The 26,431-nt window shown below is 42.3% G+C and overlaps 1 protein-coding gene across 1 annotated transcript; it reads left to right on the forward strand.

Annotated features, from left to right (window-relative positions):
- Positions 1–7,066: 7,066 nt before the first annotated feature.
- On the forward strand, positions 7,067–26,314 carry pard6b (par-6 partitioning defective 6 homolog beta (C. elegans)). Its single transcript, XM_046396214.1, has 3 exons — positions 7,067–7,464; positions 8,987–9,209; positions 22,381–26,314. The coding sequence occupies exons 1-3, from the start codon at positions 7,402–7,404 to the stop codon at positions 23,298–23,300; spliced, it is 1,206 nt and encodes a 401-aa protein (XP_046252170.1). The 5' UTR covers positions 7,067–7,401; the 3' UTR covers positions 23,301–26,314.
- The last annotated feature ends 117 nt before the right edge of the window (positions 26,315–26,431 follow it).

The raw sequence follows: 26,431 nt of genomic DNA on the forward strand, positions 1-26,431 counted from the left end.
AGATCTGACTGAGTTACATTTAGTGAGTCACACTGTTCTACCAAACCAGGTAAACTGAGTGACATCGGATGTGTGCATTTGCTATATGTATTTTTATCTCATCAAAATCCCATCCTTTGCTGCCCTGGGATGAGGAATCTAAAATGGAGGGAAATTACCCCAGTGCAAGAGGGAGGGAGAGTGAGAGAGAGGCAAGACTCTCCTTGGCTGCCTAGTCAGTGTTGCTATGCTGTTGGAAGGAGCGAGAGAGAAGGAGGAAGGGAAGGATGGAGGGAGGGAGGGAGGGAGTGTTTGGGAGGAGAGATAGAGGCCTGGCAGACTGTGGGGGAGGCGGAGGCCTCATCTGCAGTGCTGTGTGTAGAAGGAGCGCTTAACAGCCTTTCAAAGGGGGAAGGGGAGGGGAGGCAAGAGAGAGGGAGACCAAGGGAAGGGGTGGAGAAAGGAGCTGGGGGAGGGGAGGAGAGGAAGAGGGAGTCAGAGAGGGACAGGAGCATGAGAGAGGAGAGGAAAAGAGAAGGAGAATGGAGAATGGCAAGGAAAAAGAGGAGGAAGTCACAGAGGCAGGAGGAGGAGGAGAGAGAAAGAAGGGAGAGGAAGGGGTAGAGAGAGGAGAGGAGTGGGGGGAGGGGAGGTGATAGTGGTGTAGAGACTGGCGCCCCCTGTAGCTGGAGGAGAGAGACAGCGAGGCCCTGGTGTGTGTGTGCTGTCAGACACAAAGAGGTGCAAGCTGAGGGACTAAACAGCTCTTGTACAGGAGGGAGGCTAATTGGTTGAACAGGCCACAGGTCAGTCTAGCATTTGCCATCACCTAACCTGCAGCCTGCATCCACCTGTGTGGGGATCACATGATAATCAGAGTGAGAGAGAAGAGGGGCAGGGAGACAGATGAGGGGAGGAAGAGATAAAAGAGGACATATGGAGGGGGTCGGAAGCAGCCTGTGGTGGCGCCTCCTGTAGGAAAGAGGCGGGAGCCATCGTGAGATTCCGTTTTACAAACTGGGGGAAAATATAAATAACAACAAATTTGTGAGAGTTTTTGTGCTGGCGAAAGTGACTCTGTGGTGTTGTGGGTACAAAATCTCATCACGTGCTTTACATCCACTGAATATTGCGTGTTGCTATAGAGGTCATCTAGATCAGAGTGCCACAAAAACCAGGACAATAACACCAGCACAGAGAGTGAAAGTGTGACGGAGGAGGAGGGAGAGGGGGTGGGCTCAAGAAAGGCCTTCCAGACTGTGGGGGAGACAAGAGGCCTCTTCTGCAGTGCTGGGTGATGGAGGGGAGGGGGGTGCTGGTGCGAGTGGGTGGCTGAGGAGGGAGGTACAGACACAACAGGGAAAGGGACTGGAAAGAGAGAGGGGGAGACAGAGAGAGACATTGCAGACATACCCCACTACTAGCGCCTCCTGCAGTTAGAATGGCATGGCAACACACACACATGCACCCACAGAGTGCAAATGATTTGTGGAAAGAATAGGGTAAAATCGAATCATTCAGTGGGAAAAGAAAAGTGAGATAATGAAATGAAGAAAGGACTGCAAAAAGAGTGCAAGATCTGTGGGCAGTGAGAGAGAGAAATCATTTGTGATGCCAGAGTTTGCTGAGACTGAAAAGGGGAGGAAATAGAAAGAAAAGGAAGAGACATGAAGGTAGAAAGAAAGCCACAGTGGAGAGAGGTGGCAAGAAACTAGACTTTTAATTTGGGATGACACTCACCACCCAGCACTTTATAGCACATGAGTGCATCATGCAACATCCATTAGTGAGAGATCTGTACAGGGTCAAGGTGAAGGCCATGGCCTTATGTGGCACCTCAATACAGGCTATGGCTTGTTGTGGTCAAGGACAGTGCAAGGGCCTGAAGAGCAGTCAGGGTTTTTTATTTTAGAGGAAGTGACATTTTAGGAAATCTGATTATCTACCGTCTTTCTGTGAATTAAATGAGAAATTTCTTATCACCTGTTTGCTAAATAAGAAGCTATTACAGCCAGTTTTCTTAGCTTAGTACAGAGACTACAGCTTGTCTGGTTCTGTTCAAAAGTAACAAAGTCTGTCTACCAGCTTCAAAACAGGTGCTTTCAGACAGCAAGTTGTTGACGTCGTGGCTTCTGCCCAGCAACATCAAACAGTAACTTTTTAATAAAGACAGTCATTTATTAAGGATAACTCAAAATAGTGGTGAAGTGTTTCACCTGGGGTCTCCAACCAGTTGTATGTGACTGGAAATCCTCCAGATGAATGGGCCCAGGGTGCATGTTGCCTGAACTCCTCCAACTGGCTCCTTTCTAATGTGAAGGAGCAGTGGTTCCCTCTGGATGTCTGAGCTCCTCACCACATCTCTAAGTTTGAGCCCTGCCACCTTACGGATGAAACTCATTTTGGCTGTTTGTATCCATGATCTAAATCTTTTGCCACTACCCAGAGCTCAGGGCCATAGATGATTGCTGAAATGTAAACTGACTGATAAATTAAAAGCTTTGTCTTCAGCTACCACACCAGTTCACTTGTGAATATTGCTCTGTTTTATCCTTACCCGTGAACAATACTGCTAGGCACTTGAACTCCCTTGTTTGGGGTAATAAATAACTCCCAGCCCAGAGGGAGCAATCAACTGTTTTCCTTCATAAAACCACAGGCTCAGACAAAGAAGTGCTGACTTTCATCCCAGCCACTTCACACTCTACTGCTAACCACCCCAATGTGTGCTGAAGGTCACAGTCTGATGAAGCCAACAGAACCGCATCATCTGCAAACAATGCAACCTGCTTTTTTCATATTGGGAACGAAGGAACGGTTCCGATTTGGGCAGATTATGGCGGCTGTATGTTTCGTCTCATCCTTAAATGACAACAGGCACATGCTGAAAAGAACCTCCAATATGCCTGTCAACATGTAAGTAGAGCTACAGAAACTCATGTGGTGACACAATCATCATCTCACTGGACAGAGAGAAATAGAGACCCGGCAGACTGAGCGCCTCCTCTGCAGTAGTGTGTGCATTGCTGGTAGAGGGAAGGAGGGAGGAGACCTAGAATGAAGGGGAGTAGGATTGTGTGTGTGTGTCAGTGGGCTACCTATAGTAATATTTCCACTGAAAGGACAAGGAGCTGAGAGAAGCTTAGTATGGTGACAATGAGGCAGCTACTGGCTTTCCTTGTAGGTGGAAAGAGGATGTCTGCTGCATCACATATTGCAGGGGGGTTTGTGGGAGGGGTGAGGCACAGGGGAGTGAGGAATCTGCTGGGAGGTCAGGAACTTTTTCTACAGAGCTGTGTTCACTGCAAGTCTGTAACAGGGAGACCAAAGGGAGTGTGTGTGTGTGTGTGTGTGTGGGGGGGGGGCTGCAAACTATTGGGGACTAAGTACTGATATGCCTGTTATAAAATATTTTTTTCCTGGTTTTTCATCAAGATCCATTCAAATTTTGACTTGATAAAAAACACCTATAAGATCAACACATTCATTATTTAAATGTATTTAAATAATGAATGTGTTGAGTCAGGTTCAGTGTAATTTCAGGAAGACAAATTGTTTGCCAACAGAGCATCTGAACCTGTTCTGTCCCTCTGGAGAACAGCATCTTTAGATAACGTGCGACCCTGCTATGAAAATACATTTCAGTGCAAAAGGAATAAATTTACTTCTTGCTTCTTTTCAGTAATGCAACTGGCACTTCTGAATCACAGACTCCTCAAAAACACACATTTTTAAGTATCATGAGTACATGCTGCATTTCTACAGAATAATGTAACTTTTACAAAAATGAAAACACATCACAGTGTTTACAGTGTTGGATCTTATGTAAGATTGAAGTCTTAAGAGGCTCGAGGCTTCCAGTATGATTCTTGTCACTTGAAATCACATATGTATGTATGGAAAGCAATGGTTCTCTGAAGGGGAGAGAAAATAAAAGAATAAAAAATCTGTATGTTCTGCTTTGGAAAGTGTGTGATAGTGACTATTTGGTTAGTACATGCTGGTGAAGTCACAATTGAAAGTACAAAATAACATTAATTTTTAAAATTAAAGCCAAACTATGTAACTTCTGGGGAGGAAGAAACAGCAAAATATAATGCTCACAAATGAAAAGTTTAAGTCATGGTGAGTAAAACACCATGACTTATGGCTCTATCTGCCTATCCTGTTTCTGTTTGGTCTCACCGTTATCATATTGTCGTTTTTCGTTTGCTCCAGGCAGCTCTTGGTGAAAAAGCGAAAAACCCACACTATGCATCTTCCTCATCACCAATTTAGCAGCTAACTAACTAACTGACTAGCTAACTTTGCCATATCAACCTTAAAGGTGATAATGTGTCTGTCTGCTGTGTTTATATCATGCTCCAAATGGCCAAAGCGATAGTTATTTAATGGAGCCGGGACAGTGACTTTAAATATTGGCATCCAAAATAATGGCACTAAAATATTCATCCCGGACAATGTCGTAAGGGCATTGAAGCAAGTGAAAAAAAACTGTCACTCAACGAAAGAGTTACATAAAAAACAATCATAAGACTATCATTGAAAACAACATCAGAATTCAAAAAATACAGTTCTACAGATGTTACCTACATCTGTACCTACAGTGAGGGTGGAGTTGGACAAAAAGCCTTTTTGAATATAGCTATAACAGTGTTATTGTGCTTCCCTGTTGGCCAGGTGTCCTACCATTCTCTTTACAAAAGGAAAAATGAAGATGAAAGCATATTGTACCACAAGCGCTTTAACAATGCATCTGTTCTTTAAGTGTCCCAGTGGAAAAAAAAAAAACATTACAGTGTGACAGTGAGCCAACATTCACAACACCAAACTCTGAGACCACTACACTACACTACACTCTGAGTCTGAAGCCACCTTTAATATTTCATCCTTTACAAACAGTCGAAAAAATTTACTTTAACGTCAGCGTTGTATACACTGTTTTAAAACAGTGGTTCCTCCTGGTTTCCAGGGGCCACCAGGGGTCATTCAGGGAGTGATTCAGGGAGTTCTGTGTCCTCAGCAAAATATTTCAAAGACTCTGTACATCCTCACATGTGTTTATACTTGTTCTCGGTGATTGGAATGTTGCTCTGATCAAGATGGGAAGAATCATGCTGAAATATCACCAAACCCCTTTTACCAATACAACTGACAATGGTATAAGTACCTACACATTTAAGATAAACTGATTCAAAAGGCATTTGAGGTGTCCTAATTCTATGCAGAACTTCACATGATCGCATATATCTACCACAAAATTAGTGGTACCTGTTGTGACATAGTATATGTGTGTATACACTATATATTGGATGTAATTACATATACAATTTATACACAAAATTGAAACACCCATTCCTTTTAAAGAACTGAATTCCGCCATTAAAGACATTAAAGATGGTTTGTTGTGTTTTGCTGCCGAATCCCATTTTTGATTTAAAGACACATCATGTGTTGTGAACCCGTTTAAGTGTTCACCTAACCAAAAGGAAATACATGCATATGCGTGTTGTTTTCTTTTCTTTTTTTTTTTTTTTTCGATCAAACCAAACTTGTTCCAAGAGGTCATTTTCTTGTGATTATGTTCTGGTGCTCGTGTATGATGTAAATGACATAAAATGTCGAAATTCCTGTGCAGACCGTGAGTCATGTTAACACTGACTTTTGCATTTGCTGTAATCAGCAAAGGGAGTTCTTCATTTTTTCTTCAGCTTTTATTATATTTGCAGGATTTATGTAATATCATGCTTTTGCTATCTTTTGTATGCTCTATTGAATATTTTATACACTTTTTGTTTTTATAAAATTAAGCATTGCAGCAAAACTAAAAACAGTGTGAGAGATGTCAGTCATGCACAGGTTGACGTCTAATCAGGCACATGTGTGAGAACGCCCTTTTCTGTAGGTTGGTTTTAATTTCACTGATTTCAGTAATGTTGTCTAATGAAACAAGAATGGCCTTTAATCACATGATCCTGTACCTGACGAGGCCACACAACAAAATTATTATTATATATTTTGTTGTTTTATTATTTATTATTTATTATTATATTATATTTACATGATATATTATGATATTGTCATATCATAATGTGGTCTCATTAGTGTCATTTTATTGTCGTTTATATTGATGCTTCATGTTGACCACTGACTCTGGGGAATAGCTCAGACATCTTTTTGTGTTCCACTTCATCACTAAAACTGGGACATGATAAAAACTTATATGACATTACAACTAATGGTGGGACATATTTGAACTTTACAGTGTATTCATATGCAGTGCATACCATAAGTGTGTGCATAGACTGGGCTGGTAGTCAGCAGCAGTGGGCTTTTATGGCGTTTGGCCAGAAGATGTCACTATACTATAAAAAAACAAGGCTCAGCCTTCTACAACATTTAGATTTTATATCCGTATTTCACATCATAATGATAATTAACTAATTATTTTAAAATACTTACTGCACCACTTCCCCTACATCCTGTGTAAACAAAATACAAATGATGTCACACATGGTTTAGTCTAAGGTATAATGCCAAGTTTGTTATTTGTTTGGTTTTGGATTTTTGAACAATATTGCAATATTTTTGCAGTGAGTAATAAAAAGGGAATTAGATAATGACCGCTATGATTACTGATAGCCTTATTAGGGAAATACAAATGAAGTCTTAATATTTATAGAATGAAAGGTGTGAATTTACAGTGTAGGAAATGCTTTCAAAAGAGGACATTAACAGAGGTCTGTGGGTTGTCCAGTGCAATTTGGATTGTTCAGTTTTCGTCGTGTCATAATCATTTCACTAACACATTAAGATAATGTGTCAACATTATCATGCAACAAGTGTAGATATTAACCAAATCATGACAACTTTGTACAAAGATGGGGTTTGCTGAATAAATAAATAAAAATTAAAACCATAAATAAGGTTTTAATATTGATGGAGCTATTTAGGGCAAGGTTGGAAGCCCTGCTAGGACAGTCTACGTCAGAGTTGGAAGGTGAGAGGCTCTTATTTTGGAGACAAGAGAGGGCGAAAGACAAAGGCTGAGCCTTTTATTTTGAAGTCGAGTTTCGCCAGCTCTCCGAGCACAGTAAGAGAGAGAGAGAGGTAGAGGTAGCAGTAGAGTGTCATGTTCAGAGTAATATTCGGTAGTGGTGTAGCTACGTTAGCAGCATCAAGTATGAGAGGAGATAAGTTTATAGGGTGAGGTAGGCTGGTTGGCAGCCGCTGTCGCAGTCTCGAAGAGACAACGCAAACCGTTGAACGTCGAGAAGTGGTGGGACAATCTGTGTTACAGGGGAAATAACTGGTGGACACACAGGTTTTCTGGATACAGAGCGACAGCGGCGACGGCGGCGACAGCAGCGGTAGGAGCAGCGCGAGTGTGTGCTTTGGCGGCGGTCCCGCTGCTAGCGAAACATGAACAAAAACCACCGAGTGCCGAGCAGCCGTTCTCTGAGCGCCGTGGAGGTCAAGAGCAAGGTAATTTTACATAAGGAGACTTTGTTAGTGTACTTGCTATATTTGTAGTCTTCACTGTACCCGTGATGATTACTCGGGCTAATTTAGCCTGCTAAGTGGCTTGATAGCAAGTTATGATGTCGTCCAAATTCCATAGATATAAGCTAAAGCTTAACTAGCCGACACGGGTTTCGTTACTCTGACTAGTGTAGCTCGCCACACTTAAAATTTCGATTTAAAACTGTGGTGTAGTTTGATTCTTCTGATAAGTTTGATAGCTAGCTAGTAAGTTTGAAGGCAGAGGTTATTGTCAGCTGACGCCACAATGAGCCAGTGTCACCTGTCACAGCGTCGCCCCCCCCCCTTCCGTCCTCCTCCTGCTCATTTACCAAATATTGACTCGAACTTTGAGCGAAGTTGTCGGTTTAGCATAAGCACAAGGGGAGTTTACAAAAGCTATAAGACGCTCAGCTATGTCAAATTAGCCCGATATGACGTGTTAATAGCTGCTTGTCATATCATTTAACCGTTCGTACAGGTGTCACACGGCCTGCGACAGGCCCATGGCGCCTTCCTCCACAGATCGCCTGCGTCCTGCCTGTGGCGCGCATGCTGAGGAATGGGGCCTCAGAGCGATTAGTGCTGATCAAAACTTTTTTTATAGCCTCACACAGTTTGTGACATAGCTGTCGGTACCACTACCTCTTTAGTTAATAGTCGCATTAAAAGTCCCCCCAAGCGCTTAGCACAAAGTAATAACAGTTTTTGTTTTGCTTTGTTCAGCTCCTTCTCAAAACACACAATCCAGGAGCATTTCAATGTGTTATCTTTACATACCTCAGTGCGAGGTACCTGTGTTGTTTCGCAGTCTCTAATTAATACAGTTCTGGATTGTATTCATGAATAAGATGATGACTGTCTGGTTTGGTAGCGAATTGTAGATCATCTTTTGTCAGTGCTGGGCAACAGTAACCACAACACTTACGTCTCATCAACACCACCAATGGCACATTGTGCTCTGTTTCAACTATCTGTCTCAGCAGTTGCCTAATGATTAGGTATCTATAGCCATTGATCCAGTCAGACCACACTGATTACTGTGTTACTCATAAGTCAGCAACATGTTTTGTGGGAATGCATGTTGAGTGCTGAAAATACTCTTATGACTGCACCAAACAGTCTGTTGGGTGGATTCATTAAACTGTGCTATTCAGTCTTGCACATTGGGCATACATAAACACAGAACCATAGAGATGTACACATCGCAACATTACTACATTAATAATTCATCATGTGTCAGCTTGTCCACATGGATGACAGACTCTTATAGCCTGCAGTGGTTTTGAAAGGAGCAAGGCTGTGTGCTTTTTACTCATAGCCCCAAATCAGATCCTTTGAAGAGATGTTCTTAATACTGTGTACGTGTATTGCAAGCATATGTTTTGCACTACATCTCAGCTTTCTTTGGCTTTTAAATAATCACATTCTTCACGTCTGTCTGCGTTTGTGTGATTCCACTGACTTGTGTATATCCTCATCGCAGTTTGGTGCAGAGTTTCGTCGGTTCTCGCTGGATCGGTCGAAGCCGGGTCGTTTTGATGAGTTCTACGGCCTCTTGCAGCACGTTCACCGCATCCCCAATGTTGAGTTGTTGGTGGGCTACGCTGACGTGCATGGTGACCTGCTGCCCATCAACAATGATGACAACTACCACAAAGCCATCTCCACAGCCAGCCCTCTGCTCAGGCTCTTCCTGCAGAGGAAAGGTAAGCACAGAACAAGTATTTGAACAGTGATCTAATTTCCACGTGTTTCTTTCCTGTGTGTGTACAAACAAAGGTCTTGTGGTAGTTTTGTATATTACAGCATATAAACATGTGGTAGACTTTTGAACAGCAAAGTATTGTCAAAGATTTTTGTCTAGATAACCAAAAGGATAGAATTATAATGACCACATTATTACTTTACAATATCGGTTTGTTTAGGCTGAATGATGCTCATGTATTTTTGAGCTGTCATTTGAAACAAGCTACTCAACACACCTGTCTTCTACCTGTGTCCTTTGGTATCCTATTCTGACCCATATGTCGAAAAGGTCAGGGACATTGCTGAAAAGCACTGTCTGTTTTGTCCATGTGCAAGAGCTGGACTAAACAGAAATAAATCAGCATAAACTGCCCATGTGATGCTGACAAGTTCAGCACACACTTACACTATTTGTATGCGTTATTCCTATTGTTTTTTAGTTCCCCACTGGCTCATGTTTAATCATTACCAATAAAATAAAATAAATAAAAATTATAATTATTGTTCTGCTAATACGGTGTATTGTATCACAAGCAATCCCTTTGTCTTTTCAGGTGCTGGGGGAAGTAGATAATTGTAGCACCTTGAAATTTTTGTTTCTGCAATTTTTGCTCATGACTGTGGTTTGCTTCTCATTTTGGCACAATGGGGATTTGCATAAACCTGTCAGACTCCTCTTGATTGAATTTATTTTTGAGATGTATTTCTATCTGATGAGTTGCTGAGTGTGACCTGTTGAATGCAGGGAAGACCCCAGGATCTGTTGTCCAGGGCAGGTGGAGCCGTGCGCTCTGTTGTGTTTAAGCTGTTTCGCTGTGCCATATGACCCTATAGAAGTTAAGCCACTTTGTCAGGAGGAGATTAGTGGGGTCACTGTGTAGCACTGCATGGGACCGTGTTTCAATTACACGCTCCAGACACTAGCTTCATGCTGGGCTCACTGCTGGTCACACACTCCCACAACAACACATGAAAATGCAGTCAGTCGGACAGCGATCACACATCAGTCCTGCACTGCCTTTTATATAAGATGGTACGAAGGCAGGATATGTGCATGCACACACACACACACACGTACAGCAATGCAGCCACAACCCCCTGCAGACCTCATTGCCCTCAGACCCTGGTTTCCCGCCTGATTTGTCTACCCCCCCATCTGACTGCTAAGCACCAGTTGGTCCCAGCTTAAAAGGCTCTGCATTTTGCGGCTGCAGCAAATTGGTAGCTTATAGATTATTTAATATACATCTGGAGACACTAATTAGTACCTCTAGTGATGGCAGTATAGCCTGTTAATTGCTTCTCTATGTTGAGACCAAGGTCCTTTGTTATCTTGTTTGTTGTTATGGCAGTTTCTGCACCAGCATTAACCAAAAGGAGTTCATGCTTTTTCAAACCGTCATTGAATCCAGTGAGTCAACCCCAAACTCTTTCACGTTCACTTGTTATGCTGCAAACAGCACAGGGAGAAGGTCATAGTGGAGGGTCATGGGGTCATAGTTAGTGGGTCACATTTAGTCACATCTGTGCAGTCCTTTGATAGTTTTCAGGTTTTGAGTGCTGAGTAATTTCAATAAATCTGTTTAGTGCACTGGAGTTTCCGTCAAAAGCTGACTTTTAATGCCATTATTCTACTACTGTGTCTTTTGAGATGGCAACTGAACGATTATGTAAATGTCTTGATGGTCACTGGTCAGATGTGATGTGATTGGTCGCTACTGCGTAAGAGCGGGACTTCAGAACAGGCAGCACTGTGGGCCAGAGTTTGTTACGTCTTGGCGTTCATGAATAGTGCATTATACAGAGGTCTAGGAAATGAGTTTGGAGCTGTGCTCAGTGACTGTTCCAGTTCCAACAAATACAGTTGATATGATTTGTGTGTGTGAGTGTTTAAAAAGTCGTGTTTAGTCTTGTGAGGTTATTTTTGGCACTGCATTTTATTTGTCTAGATGACTAAATCCAGGCCACATATGTCCTAGTTGAGGTGTTTTGGGGGTTTTGTTCAGTCATTGGTGTGCAGATGGTTGGATGGATGTTAGTCTGTGAGTGTCTGTTGTCGCATTGTGGCAGTCTGGTTCTTGAATAATGCCCGCATTGTTGTTGTTTCTGCATCAAGGCTACATCACCAACCAGCCATCAGTGTTGTATTGTTCACTGTTAAAAAATGGGCTAAGCGCGCGCGTGTGTGTATGTGTATGTGTGCGTGTGTGGACCACCAGACTGCTGGGCATTTTTAAAATTACTTCAACACACACCAGTACAACTGAGCAGCATTGCGTATCCCATGCACCTCACACCCATCTGTGAACAATATGGTGATGACTACTGAGCTGGCAGTGAGATGTCCACTGTTTACTGGTTGTCATGACAGCAGTGAAGATGTCTGTTCATAGGTGGATTAACAGTGCGGCAGTCTCTTTAAGGCTGATGGAGGCTGCACAGCATGCTGGGAGCAGTACAGTTCGCATTTGAAAACACAGACTGTATGATCCATCCTTCTACAATTTTGCCATTTGAGTTTGTGATAGTAATATGTAGCTGTAGCTACTCTGAGTAGACAGAATCAATAAAACCTAAATGAAACTCAGTCCGGGCAGCACATTATGATTCACTGATACAGCAGAGTGAGAGCCATTTCCTGGTCCACACTGTTTTTGCTAAGCTCTGTGTAAGTTGAGAAGGCTGTGGTCATTAGTCAGCTGTTGAAGACAAAACGGTCTATTGAATAATGTTGATGTGAGTTTCTATCTCCTGTCATATCAATGTCTGCTGTTTTAGATGCTGACAGAAGCAGTTTTTTCCCAGTTGGTTGTTAATTATATTTCCTTTTGTTAGACCACAGTCAGTCTGTCAGTTGTTGTTTGTCACAACTCATTGTCTTCTAGCTTGTATAGGAGGGAGTCAGAAATATGATAATGTAATACCTTGCTTTACAGTGTATTGAATACAAACCAAATACAAAATATCAAGAGAAGAACAACAATACTTCATCTCACAAAGTATTAAAAAGTTGAGAAATGGGGCACACTGTTACAATAGGAGCTTTCATTAAGTTTCTGTAAGTTCTTAAAAGCTCCAGATCTCATCTTTTCCCAGACCCTGCCTCAGTCTGTTGAGGCTGACATTTAAGTTGGTTGATATGCAGATCCTTCTCCAACTATATTATGAGTACAGTATGGACTTTGGACTAATTGTTTTTAACATAAACAACAATCTTTATACAGCTCCCTTTAGATTTAGAGTTAAAAAATCAACTGGTATGATGATGTTGTTTCTAAATAACCTCAAAGCAGCATTTCTTTTATTTCACTCTGTAACATGTTTTTATTACTTGTTGGCTGACTATGGTGGTGCAGCTATATCTGCAATAAGCTGATATCAGCTGTTAAAGGGGCCTGGCCTATTTCTCGGTCTAGCTCTAACCTGTGGACTTCGATTCAAAAGAAATGTTGAATGTTCAGGTGTACTTTCTGATCCCAGCAAAACTGACATTGTGAAACTGTGAGTCACACCCAGCCTTGTGTTTAAGGGGCGGTAAAAGAGATTTTCCTGGGTTTGAATGACATCATGTTTGCCTGTATCAGTCATCCAGAACATTATTTGCGTATCCAGGTTTCCATGTAGTGGTGGTATCTTTTCAAGGGCATAATTTGTCTCAGTACATTGCTCATTTCTCCCACAGTTTCAATCCTGAATGGCTCATAACTCTTAAGCAGTAAAGTAGAGAAGAACCGTATGGACTGGATCGGATATGCTTGTATTTGCCTATCTCAGAAGGGACTGTGTTAGTAATTAGTAACCTGTGAATGAGTCATCCAGCCCGAGAAAAGGGAATATACTGTGTGAAAGTACAACACACAGTAGTCTACGCACCCTGCAAAGCAAGCATTAGAGCTGGATAATAACACAGGTCTGAGTGTGATAAGCAACGCACTGAGGGAGAGGAAGTGTAGGTACATAGTGACAGGTATGTGACAGTCACAGTGACTCAGATGAAACAAGGAAGAAGGCGTGGTGAAGGAAAAAGATTTGGATAGAAGAGACAAAGCATGAAAAGTCTTAGCGAGGATGTCACAACTTGTGAGGAAAGAGAGATTTATACTGTGAGCTTGAGATGAAAGGATTAAACCGGGTGAAACAAAGTACTGGCACGTGCAATGGATGTCCTTTTCCCCAAGGAACACACAGGAGTGAAGTTTTAGGGGCCAGGATCTGTGAAAATAACAGAGACACCCCTGCTTTGGATCTCAAGTTTACCACAGAGCATGAATTATTCCCTGGGATGCTGTATGTAATGGGTTAGGGAATGATGAATTCTTTGCGCTGGAGGAGGAATGCGCGGAGGAGGAACACATCTTAGGCCTAATAAGAGAGATGGAAGGATGAAAGAGAGAGAAAGTAAACAGTATTAAAGAGGGAGTAATGTATAAGGCATTGTTTAGGCAAGGCATGTAATTAGAGATGTGGGGAAAGGAGAGGGAGTAGTGTAAGTGTGATTGGAATGCAACAAGAGAGAGAGAGAAGGATAGTGGGAATAGTATTAGTGCAAGAGGAATGTAGATTGAGGCCCAAGCTGGGGAGGGTGGGGAGAAAGAGAAAGAAATAAAGAGAGGGAGAGAGAGATGGATGAAAGTAGGGAGGGAGGGAGGGAGGGGGCATTTTGGGTGGAATGTGGCCAGCCTCTGATCACGTCTGCTGGCTAGATTAGACGGGACAGCAGGCCAGACTGGACCCTCGGCTCCAGAGCCTGACTCGATCAACAAGGAGTAATATAGAGGGACAGAAAAAGTGATGGTGAACAGTCTTGAAAGCAAAGGAGAAAAAGTTATACAAAGTAGAGGGAGAGAGAGAGCGTGCATAGCCTGGCAAGTCTTACTGTTCAACCTTTGAAACCTGGCTGGATGTGACTTTATTCAGGCTAGTGAGAAGATGGAGTAAGGTTGGCTTAGATGGAAGAGTAAGGAGGGGGGGCAGTGGGAGACCAGGCTCTCTGTTAGAGAAACTGTCAGACTTTCTCAGCTCACTTAGGGAAGATGAATGGATATAGTGAGGGAAGAAAACAGGGAGCTCTGGAAAAAGAAGGACAACAACCACAGACTAGATGAGAAACATGAAGGAGGGAGAAACAGCACTTTGGATCAATGTGGAAAGAGAACGCAAGAGGTGAAGGGGAGGGTGAGGCAGTGGGCAAACTGGCAAAGTGAAAGCGACCAAGAAATTGGACTGTTGACTACTGGAACCCATAAGGGAGAAACAAGAAAGGTGGGAGGGAAAGTACGTGTGAGTGAAGCCGTACTTTGCACAAATGCAGCCAAAGAGTGAGCTCTGATTGCGTCAGGTGAATGTGTGACATGCATTTACAGGGACAGATGAAACTTAAAACTTGACTCTTGAAACTTGTCATAAATGCTAGTTTATGCTTGCAGATGTTGGAGAATTCCTCATATTGTCAGCTCTGTCTATTGTGCAATGGGTAGACATTTATTGTATTTTTAGAAAAAAAAAGAAGTGATAGATGAAAGGTGATAAGACTGACTGGAGTTGGCTTCCACCCATATGTGAAGATACATGAGAATACATTGATAATTGGTAGTATGTTTTTATTTTGACTTGCAAGCAGAGTGATTTATTTCTTGCTGATTTTTAATTAAGAAGCATTCTTTCCATTCCCTGGGATTGGTGTTCCAACAACACTGATGTGGAGTATGATAGCTGATATGTTTATCTGTGAATTTCTTTCAGCACACCATTCCAGCATATTTACCCTGGTTAGCTGCAGCAGGTGCTGACATGCAGCTCCGCTGTTGCCTAACTACTGTCTCTGTTTATGCCCTATTTGCTTATTATTTGTTTCTTTCTGTGTGTACATTGAAAGCACAGGTGCATGTGATCAAATTTGTAATTCTATTGCAGGTTTTATTGCCTAGTGCAGTTGGCTAAAAGTTGATTTTTGTGAGAGAAATTTTCCTCTGTGGCCAGATCTAACTGCAGGTTGGCTGTGTTGTCTTCCAGAGCCACATGCTGAAGGCAGGACAGATCCGGAAGCACAGAGTCCCACCTGCTCGCCCCTCCCCAATAGCCCCTCTTCAGATCCATGAGCAACAGGCTTGTGAGGCTATACTTGAGTTCCCTAAGCCTGCGTGGCTGTGCTTCCTTCCCCTACCCCTGTCCCCTACCTCGCCCTGCCCCAAGCTCAGATCCAGCCTCAGTCCCAGATACATCCCTGCTCCTAGCTATCCCGAGTGCAAGGCCAAGTCCAAGCACAAATGATATCTCCATCACTGCTAGTCCAGTCTGCATACCCCATGCTCACTGCTAGCAGCATGTCTCAGCTATCTCAGATCCACACTTGTCTTACCAGTCCAGTCTTGGTCATCCAGCCAGTGTCCCAGACATACCCACACCACGTGTCACATCTATTGTCACAGTAATTGGTTTGAAGGACCATGCGGTTAGATAGATGCACCAGAATGACTGAGGGACAGACTGTGTGAAGGGCAAGGAGGGGAGAAAAATGGAAGGAGGAGGGTGAGAGGTGTTGTGTCAGCACAAAATAAATTGCTGGAATTGCTTCATAATGCTGGGATGACGCAGGAAGAAAATTTGTGTATGTGAGTGTGGACTGGCAAACAAAATGCTTTATTCTGCATTAAGCCCAAATGCAGGCTGTGTTAATTGTACTCTGCATTCTGTTAGATCACAGCTGCTACCCCACAGAGTAAATTTTAGTTGTGGTATTTTTTGATAAATGGCTCCTGTCAAGACTATAATAAAGCAGGACTGATGAGTGTAATAGATAATTCAGTGAGACTATGTGAGGAGGTCTAGAGGAGGCTAATGTTCATTACTGGAGTCTTTTGAATTATGGATTTAATAAGTCATTCATCAGATTGTGTCAGCTCAATTACACATCAAGGTTTTGTCCTTGTTTCAGTTTGTCCCACAGCTCTGCAGGTCTGTACAGCATCTTCCCCTCCCAAACACTTCACTCACATCAGCACACTGTGTAGTCTGCTTCTCGGTTTTTGTGCTGTCCTTTCCTCTCAGCACTCTTCCTTTGACTTCCCTCCCTCCATTTCTTTCTCCTGGTCTTATCAGCAACATTAAGGCATTTTTATCTTGGCTGTGCCAGGGAGGTATGTTCACCACACCAGGAATAGTAACCCTCTGGGAATTTACTCCTTTGAAAGTTTCTTATCTCCTCCTCCTCTCTTTTCCTTTCTTCTCTCTCTCTCCCTCCCTCTCTCTCTCTCTCTCTCTCTTTCTCTCACTGTCTCTCCCACTCCACTTTTGTGTGTTTGCTGTATTTCTGTCTCTCCTGCCTGTTTTGTGTCTTTTGTTTTACACCACCCCTGGTTTTTCTCATTGACGTGAGTTCACATTGACACGCACGTGCACTCCCCCTCCTGTATCGTTCCGTGTCAGGAACACCGAGGCACCGACTGCGTGTTGAACGCCCAGGCTTGTCATCAACAAACCTGACTGTTTCCAGAACACGACAGCCTTCAGCTGCTTGTCTTTTTCTTTGTGTTTTTCTTACTTAGAGCCTTCAGACATGTTATATTTAGAAGACTGGTGTCCTGGGCAGCAATTATTATTCATAATGAACAGATAAAGACTGGCAATTGCTTTTAGTCAGAACACTACTGATGCATGTCTCAATACAACAATAACCGATACATTGTCTATGTGCTGTTGTGACCTTGTTCATAATGCCCTAACTTCACTGCAATGACTGCAGTTTTAGTTATACAGGTGTAGTTGTTGTGTGTTATTGTGCCATACGGTGAAAAGATAATATAGTAGTAGCATGTAGTAATGGTAGTTGAAGTAGTTGTAGTGACGATACTTAGGACTGTCATGTAGCTCCTTCCTGATCTTTTTGTTTCACCTGGCCACAGTATCAGATTTCCCTGACGAAGTGCCCAGCACTACAGGTACCAGGAAGTAATGGATTGTTGCTGTCATCATTGTTGTCAGGGATCATTATGTTACAAGGAAAGCCAGGGCCTTGTCACTCTGCATCAGCATAATTGTAATTGGGTGTAACTGGGAGAGTAGCTGTTACTTCAGACATAGGTGTAATGAGAGTGTTGGAGCAGGTGCTTGCATGAGTGGTGCTACAGAAGAAAGTTTATTAATGTTTATTAATGTAATTAATGTGCTGGAAAAGGTGCAACTTTACACAGTGTACACTACATTTTGGTAGTTTTTTGTTTTCATTTTTCAAGAATCATTTTTCATAGTAAAAAGAAAAACAACATGTTTACTGTTTACATTTTTTCCAGATAAATAGTTAGTGTCACACACAGCAGTAATGGTGTCAATAGCTGTGGTGTGTTCTGAATGCCTGCACATCCCACTTATTCTGATCCATTAACACCGGCTCTTTTAAAGTGCAAAGCATGATGCATCCAGAGTGTATGAAGAATAGAGCACTGAGAAAAATGATGTGTTCAGCCAGTGCATACCAGTTCACACAAGTGGTTTCCTGTCCTTAGGCAGAATTGTCTTAGCCCCTTCAATGTCAGGATAGAGATGCGTTAGTTGTTCACCCTGCGTGTGTGTTGGCTACATACTATAGAGAGGAATGACTAAGCATCACTGCATCTGTCCTCATTTGATGATGTGTGTTGGGTTGTCATTTTCTCCTCCATTGCTTCACTACCTTTGCTCCTCACTGACTCCATTCAAAGTGTGGGAAATCAAAGCAGCCACTGCATAGTTGGAATACCTAACCTGCATGTAGCCGCAGCGAGTGCATGGCTGGAGATTTTTATTCAGGGTTTGCCAATTTTGCCTTAAGTATGTTACTGATACACAGATGCCGATGTATCTTCTGTAATGTTATTGTCTGAGTAGAAAGACAAGAGACCAATCAGAGCTACTTTCAGACATATTAACAGTAGTTAAAGGGTAATCTAGTCCTGCATTTCGTTCAACTTTGGAAACTCACAAGAGACAAGCAAAAAGGTCACAATCAAAGCAGAAGAGGTTGAGATGTCTAGACTCTGTATTAAGCTCTAAAAAGACTGGGTCATGCATTTCTCATAAATACATCTTTTCATCAGACCCTCTTGTGAACAGCCGCACTTTTCAAATGCTGTGTCCCCCAGTTTGCATTACAGACTTTTCTTAAGTCTCAAAGGCCTAACTGAGTTAACAACACAAGGACGTCACTAAGACATAAGCAGGTGTTGTCTTCTCAGACTTGATAATGCAGCTCCGGAGCCACAAATGGCATTAAACATATGTTTTCACAGACTGTGTGATACTGTCCATGTCCAGTAAATTGACCCTTAGCTAAACCTCTACTGTCCCAAACAGTGATTCACCAAATGTTCAATCATAGACAGGTCTATGAAGCTTGGTTTCTCTATACGCTCAAGATGCATGCAAGGAGCAGTAGTAAGTAGTAATTAGCCTGTATATAAAGAGTCTTGTGTGTTGTGACAAGGACTAACTCTACATTGCAACACGATGTCAACGCGTTTTCATTTCATTTCAGTGTCTTCTGCTTCTGCTCAGTGAGGATGCTGACTTTTTGCCTGACACGCCTATTTAAAGTATCCATGGAGAGAAAGGAGCAAAATCAACAGCAAACCTTAAAAAGTGACGTTCCCAACCAAACTCTTACGTGAGCTGACATTAGGTTAATTAGCTAGCCATAACTGGTAAAATCTGTTGCCGACAGTCATCATTGGAGAAATGAGATGCCTGCTTTTATTCACTTTTCTCTGAAATCAAGACAAAAGTAAGTAAAAGCAGTAAGTGAGTAAACGAGCCAACTGTGTAACATTGGTGTAGTATCTCTTCACTGGGCAAGAGAGTAAAAAGCTCATTAAGGGAGAGGAAAAACTGTGGTGGAAGAAAACATTTCAGTGAGTTCTTCATACTTGCAGTAATTTGTTGCCAATATGTCCATAAATGTTAGAACACTTTAAACAGCAGCCTTGTGTGAAATATCCTCTCACATCTTGGCATCGTAAGACTTTCCTATCTTGCACACTCATAGCTGACCTCACATTTTTTCAGTGAATCATTAGCCCAAGCAGCTGCATACTTGTACAGTTGTGTCATGCTTCATGCATTTACAGAGCACAAAAAGAAAGAAATAAACAAAGGTATACTTGTACTATACAAACGAAACAGCAGACACCAAAAAAACCCTCAACTTTACTCGTCCGATCTTAACCTCCCTTGTAGCATCAGCCACTAGCCAAGCAGCTTTCACAGTGGGTCATGTTCAGATGACTGTGGCCTGTTGTCTTGCTCAGGTCAGGCTGTCTGGTGGAAAAAGTGCCAAATTGGGATAAGAGGTGTACATTAATGATCTGCTGTTGTTGTTCCAAAGCCTGGTAGCAGGTTATTGCTCATCAATTATGATTTACCACAAGCACCCAGTCTGTGCTAGCCAGTTATGACTGTTGCACTATTGCTTGGTAGACCACTAATGGTGCTTGGATATTCCAATAATGCCACACACTACACAGTCCCAGGACCGCCTTGAAACATTTTGTTAAACATCCTGACAAAAACTGAATTCTTTTTTTTATTAATAACTGTTCTAACATTTTCTCGACTGAAGTGTTTCCTTGCTACCATCCCTTTACCTCAGCTGCCTTTGCTTGCCATCAAGGTGACAACAAAAGGAACCTTATTGGTGTTCTGTACCACCAGCTATGTGCAGGTCATTTAGTGGAATTAAATATTTTATTTTATCACTTGCCATATTATTTTCTGGTATCACTGATACAGTTGGAGTAGAATTATTTTCAAGCCCGTGTGCAGAGAAAAAAGTGGAAGCAAAAGAATGTTATTTGTACTTGAACAAATGAGGAACTCATTGTGTGTATGTTGATATTGTCCTGTGCCCACAGGCCTTTGTAACCAATTAGACTGAGAGCTTTACCTCTGTGCTCTAATGAGCTATAATGTGGCTCTGATTTTTTCAGTGTTTGATTTCTCAGTGCTGCTGTTCATTAGTGCTCAGGCTTCAGCACTAACCAGAGATGAACCTTATAGATCCACATGTTCTGTGTGTGTTTAAATTAACACCTGCTTTTATGTGTTTGCAGATGTTGACATGCTGTGGTCAGGAAATTGCCTGCTCATATCATTGTTGCTGGAAAAGCATGGCTTTGCCCAGTGTGTGAGTGCTTGTGAAAGGCCCTTAGGGAGTGACCTATAACTCTATTGTCAGGTCTGATCTTTCATACACTGCAGATAGAGGGATGGTTTGGATGAAAAGAAGTCTAGAAAGAGTGAAATGAGATGTGGAGCATCACTTCCTCCTCTGCATGACTGCACTGCAAGAATAACCCTTGTGTCAATGATTGGGGGAGAAGTGTGTGTGTGTGTGTGCGCGCTTTGAAACATCTACCTGTATGCTCTTTGTGTGTAATGCTGCTTTTTATGATACTGTTTACATGCATGTAGGAAGAACTGTGTAAGGAGTAACAGAGCTTGTGCCTCATGGGAACTGAAACGCGAGACTGCCGCTCTTTCTCGAGACAGTTGATCCTTTGTTTTGGTTTTAGGGATGGCGAGGGGAGTGGTGGGGTGCGTACCTGAACCTGAGACCCTGAATCTTTATCAGCCACCTGAGTGGATATTTTCCCAGATTACACACACACACAAATGCATGAAGGAGAGAGACAAACAGCAAGGAGAGAAGTGTTAAGTCTAAGATTGTCAGAGTTTTATTTGTAGAGCACTACAATCTAAAACAGAATTTACAGAGTACTGTAAAAAAAAAGCAAAAAGTGCCAAATGTGGAAAAGGACATATTGAAAAGAAACATGTTAGAAATAACACCAGATATGGACAAAAAGGTAAAGTTTATCAGGTATAAAAGAGAAGGAAAGTCAGAAACATGTTAATGTTTAGCTGCTTGTACTGTATTGGTTAACCAGCCAAGGTCCAGGTTTTCCCCCCCTTACCTGGCCAGCCCTTGTCCTAGTGTTATCAGCCATGTTGGGTTAAAGTCTGCAGTAGCTTGATACTGTGTACATTACATCCTCAACATGTACATAACAAGTGTCAGGGTTTTGCAGCATCCCAGTGACCTGGGCAGCTAAAATGTGAGCACAGTATTCTTTGTTGGGATGTCAAACTGTCTGTTTCTCATCTGAAACAGAGATGGCAATAATCTTGATGGGAGTACTTCAACATTTGGTCCTCTGCTTTCTTCCCAAGAGTTTTGTGATGAGATGATATCAGTCTCATAACTCTCTGTCATTAAATACAAAGCTACAGCCAGGAGACGGTTAGCCTAGTTTCTGCACGAAATGTATAAACGAGGTGACGGCGAGACCACGGCACGTCACTGCGCCTGGCCACAAAGTAGTCTAACAACCTGTGAAACTGCTTGTCATTGTTACACTTCTGTTTCATATGAATTAAACAAACATAGATGTGTTAATTAGTGAGCTTTACAGATGCTCATAGGTAGATTGGTTTACTTTCGGGCGGAGCCAAGCTAAGTGTTTTAAAGAACACACATTGGAGTGCTATCAGTCTTCTTATCTAACCCTGTGCAAGAAAGCAAATAGTGTATTTCCCCAAATATTAAACCAATCCAAAAAGCTTTTGGTTGGGAATATGACTTTTTCCCAATCTTTGTTATTAATATCTTCATTGGGTGTTGAGGAGTAGAATAGACAGTTCGCACAGCCTGCAACACCAACCATATGCTCATTAAAACTATAATACGGCATTTCTGTTCACCAAGTGCACCTGCAGCCACCCACAGAGGCGGGTGGCTGCATGCCAAAGGGTGCCTTGAAGGACTGGCAGTTGGACTGAGCTCCCAGTTGGCTGGTGTGGCATTTCTTTACATCGGTACGACCTGAGGGAAGTTCTGGGCACCAGCATCTTGTGTGTGTTCAGCACAGACATGCTCCAGGGATGCCTCAGGCCGTGAGCTGAACCATTGCAAAACCTTATTTGTTCTTCTGAAACTACATGATGCAACCGAATGTCAGCCTGAATAACGACTTACTATGATGTTAATAGGAAATTGGCAAGCTTTTGTTAACGTATGTTCTCTTTGTTTCTCTCTTCCTTTTATCTCCCTTTTGTCTCTTCTGTACTTCTCCTTTGCTACGTCCTCTATCTTTCATTTTCCAGAGGAAGCTGATTACACAACATTTGTTACCGACTCACTGACCAGGAAGAAGAACACAGTGCTTTCGGCTGTTCTTCTGCGGCCCGACACCAACAGGAAAAAACCACCTGTGATCATCAGCCTCCCGAGGGACTTCCGCCCTGTCTCCTCTATCATAGATGTTGACATCCTGCCTGAGACGCACCGACGTGTTCGCCTGTACAAGCACGGCCAGGAAAAACCTTTGGGCTTTTACATCCGCGACGGCTCCAGCGTCCGGGTCACTCCGCAGGGCCTGGAGAAAGTCCCAGGGATATTCATTTCTCGCATGGTGCCCGGTGGGCTGGCGGAGAGCACCGGCCTGCTGGCAGTCAATGATGAGGTGCTGGAGGTGAATGGTATCGAGGTGGCTGGAAAGTCTCTTGACCAGGTGACGGACATGATGATCGCCAACAGCCACAACCTCATCATCACCGTCAAGCCTGCCAACCAGCGGAACAATGTTGTTCGCAGCGGAGGAGGAGGCGCTGCTTCAGGTAGCTCAGGACGCTCGTCAGACAGTGGTGCCAGCTACTATGGCTATTCTTCACACAGTGGGGTTGGCGCCGCGGCCTCCATGCCATCGCACATCATCCAGAACTTCCCCGTTGGAGAGCTGGAGAGCGACGAGGACGACGAGGACCTGGTGATCGAGGCAGGAGGTGAGGCCGAGCCCATCAGGCGCGCCTCCTCCAACTATAGCGTGCCCTCACTGCCTCGCTATGAACCACACCTCAACCTCCGTCCCACCTCCACCTCTGCCCTCTCCATCAACGCCAACGGAGCCCTGCCAGCAAGCAGCAGCAGCGGATCACTAAGCATCGCCACCTCGACCGTGCCGTCTCCAGAAAGAGCAATGGAGAGGCGGAGTCTGGAGGAGGATGGCACCGTTATAACTCTGTAGGCTGGGCATTCGCACACCAAACACTGGAAATCAGAGAGACACAAACACTCAAATACTACTACACACAATTGTGGGAATCATGGATTGGAAAATCAAACATCCTGTACCAGAGAAGCACAATGAAATGTGTACATATAGAATCTGAACATGACACCGACACCTAAATGTTTGTACATCCCATCATTAACTCATCAAATACTGTACCCCATGCTTGGCTCTCTTACATGCCAGTGACCACACCTGTGCCATAGTGGTGACACCCTCCTTGATTCTGCAGGTACAAACATGTCAGAGAAAGAAAGACGAGTAGAGGTAATACGATTCGGTTCAGAAGCTCTTATTTTTACCCTTAAAAAACTGTAGTTGCTGAATTTCCTCTAGAGGGCAGAGATGAGATGCCCCTTCCACCCCATTTCTTTTCATCAGTCCCACAAACAGATGAAGGTACAAGTTCATTCCACCACAACAAACACACAAAGAAGAAGAATTTTAGCTCAAGCATTTGTTGACAATCTGTCTTTTTTGCCTTGTCATTCCTAAATGTGCACCACACTACAACCACCTTCCTTCACCCAGGTGACCACAGCATGCGATCGGTACACAGTTGCGGTACTTTCCACACAATACAGTGCCACAACAATCAACCAAGTGCTCAGATCAGCAATAGCACTGTAGTTTTTATTTGGGAGAAACCACCTAAAAAAAAATACAAGTCTGGGTTCTTGGTGTTGGCTCAGATGCTTCTAACCACTGTTGTAAGCTGTTTTACCTGCTGTGTTAATAATGAAAGATTAATGATTTTGCCAATATTTGGGAGCAACTTGTCTTTTGAATATCCCTCTACCATTACTTTTTTTAAACAATATATTAGAAGTGGCTGTATGATATATTTCTGTCAACAGAAAGTGTAAGTCACTTCAGAAAATTGTGGGACATCTTAGAATTTCTTCATATTGCACTCCTTTCCTTTCCACAACAAGGGCTCTTTCCCCTGCTGCATGTGTACAAATGACAAAATGTGAATGTGATTTAATGTTTGTTTTTTTTTTTTGTTTGTTTTGTTTTTTTCCCCTCTATATTCATTCTGGACCATGACTCCACAGTTTATTACTGTACGGTTTATTCATCTCTGTTGTTTTCTAGCCAGTCCCTGAGTACACTTGGATGTGTCCTGAGATATTCACGTATGAAAAGTGCTCTCTGTCCATTCTCTTTCGCATCTTCATTCTCGATGACTCTCAACTGATGTCACACTGTTAGAAAATGTTCAGACGACAGCTGTTGACTGTGGGCCTAAATTGTGGATCAAAAGCTGGAGTGTGACATTGTTATCAAATCCAACAACAGATGTGAGATGGAATGAGTGAAACAGTGACAATAGTGAATCCGCCTGTATCTTAAAATAAGCCCTGGTCAGACTGAGTCATATTTAAACAAACACACATGCAGGTACACTGGGCACAAATGCTTTCTGTGTTTGAAAAAGGTGAGGTCTGTCTTTTGGTATTCCCACTGAAATTGCTGCTTTCTTTGAAATGTCCGTAACAAGGCTGTAATGAACTTCCCTCTCAGGAAAAACTTGATTGACAGATTAGATCAAAATGTAAAAATTCTTCAGAAGTCATTAGTTTTAATTTTCCCTTCAAAGTTGCACTTGGAAACGGTTTTTAAATACCCTGTTTTAAAACTCCGTGGCCTCTGAGGCAAATTTGTAATTTTAGGCTGTGTAAATACAATAGTGATGTTGTATTCAGTGACTGATTTTCATAGTGCAGCTTTCATTTATATCTGTGGGATTTTTGCACTTAATTAAAATGAATTTTCTTGTTAAATCACTCAAAAAAAATTGAGTTCCTGATCAAATCCCAGGAAAGGTTTTTCCACAGAAAGAAGTTCCTGTTCTTCAAGTGGATCCATAACATTTATTGGAAGTATATATCCATTAACATTACGTGCTGTTGTTATCTGCCTCCCTGAAGTGAGAGCAGATGCTCTGTTAATTTCCCTTATTGATTTACAGCATTCGGTCTCCTGTTAAAAGTGGTAACGTCGTCTTTTGCATGGATTTTTATCTTACTCACAAAAACATGGTTGACACACACGCGCACTTGTATCAAAACACTACATTCGTACAGATCACTGCAATATTTATCATTGTTCATTGTTTGATTATCTGGTGAGCCTATCAGACAGTAACGACTGGAAACCAACACACAGGTCATGTATGTGTGTCCACTGTTGTATTTCAGGCTATTTGCATAAGGTACTGTCTTTTTTCGGCCTGTTATGCTACAGAGTGCTGGTGCGATTCTGTCTTCTTTCATTCCGGACATTAGACGGTGATGGATGGTACTCTGAATGGAAGACTTTTAGAAATCAGTGATAATTTATTTTCTTTATTTCTAACTTTACCACAGGACACTGGGATTGTAACCACAGCTACATTGTTATTTATTCTCTAATCATGCATCTGCATATTTTCTTTCTTTGTACACATTTTACGACTTTATTTTTATAACTGATGTGTTTGTGTTGATTCATGGTTGATGTTTTGGCTATAAATCTCATGGTATATCTTGTTGCCCAATAGGAGATGATTTTAGTGGGTGATTTTACTGATCTGGCTACAGCAACAGGAGAACACATGTGCAAGATGTGACACAGTTTTTTTTTTTTTCTCCATACTGTGAATTATCAATATTATTTTGTGCGAGAGAAACAGTTGTATTAGCACAACCTCAAAACAGGCTACATGTTTTGTTTTGTGTCCTTTATTTTTTCTTTTTTTAAAGTGATCGAGCAATGATTTTTGCTTGCCAGATAAATCTTATGGTATAGATTTGTAATGAAGATTGTCAGTATTTTCATATCAATGCTATATATGATGTACATTTCTATCACATGTAATGAAAATGTTTTAAATGTCAGCTGGATATGTTTTGAATAAATTGATGTACACCTGTAATTGCTGATTGAAGGAGCTGGATAAAATAAACTAATATGTAGCAATCTTATTTGCTTGGTGTCTGTCAATCTGTATAATAGAAACAGTTAAGTAAAGTTAAGGTATTTTTTTATCTACTATGTAGCTCAGGGTATACTACAGACAATAATGCACAGTGTACGTAGCA

This window comes from Scatophagus argus, chromosome 8 (assembly GCF_020382885.2).
Source record: "Scatophagus argus isolate fScaArg1 chromosome 8, fScaArg1.pri, whole genome shotgun sequence".
NCBI lineage: Eukaryota > Metazoa > Chordata > Actinopteri > Scatophagidae > Scatophagus > Scatophagus argus.

What these genes read in the sequence shown, in the direction of transcription:
- pard6b (XM_046396214.1), top strand. Translation starts at nt 7,402, where the DNA reads ATGAACAAAAACCACCGAGTGCCGAGCAGCCGTTCTCTGAGCGCCGTG. An exon ending in CCGTGGAGGTCAAGAGCAAG is followed by an intron (nt 7,465 to 8,986) that starts GTAATTTTACAT and finishes TCCTCATCGCAG; the next exon opens with TTTGGTGCAGAGTTTCGTCG. An exon ending in GCTCTTCCTGCAGAGGAAAG is followed by an intron (nt 9,210 to 22,380) that starts GTAAGCACAGAA and finishes TTCATTTTCCAG; the next exon opens with AGGAAGCTGATTACACAACA.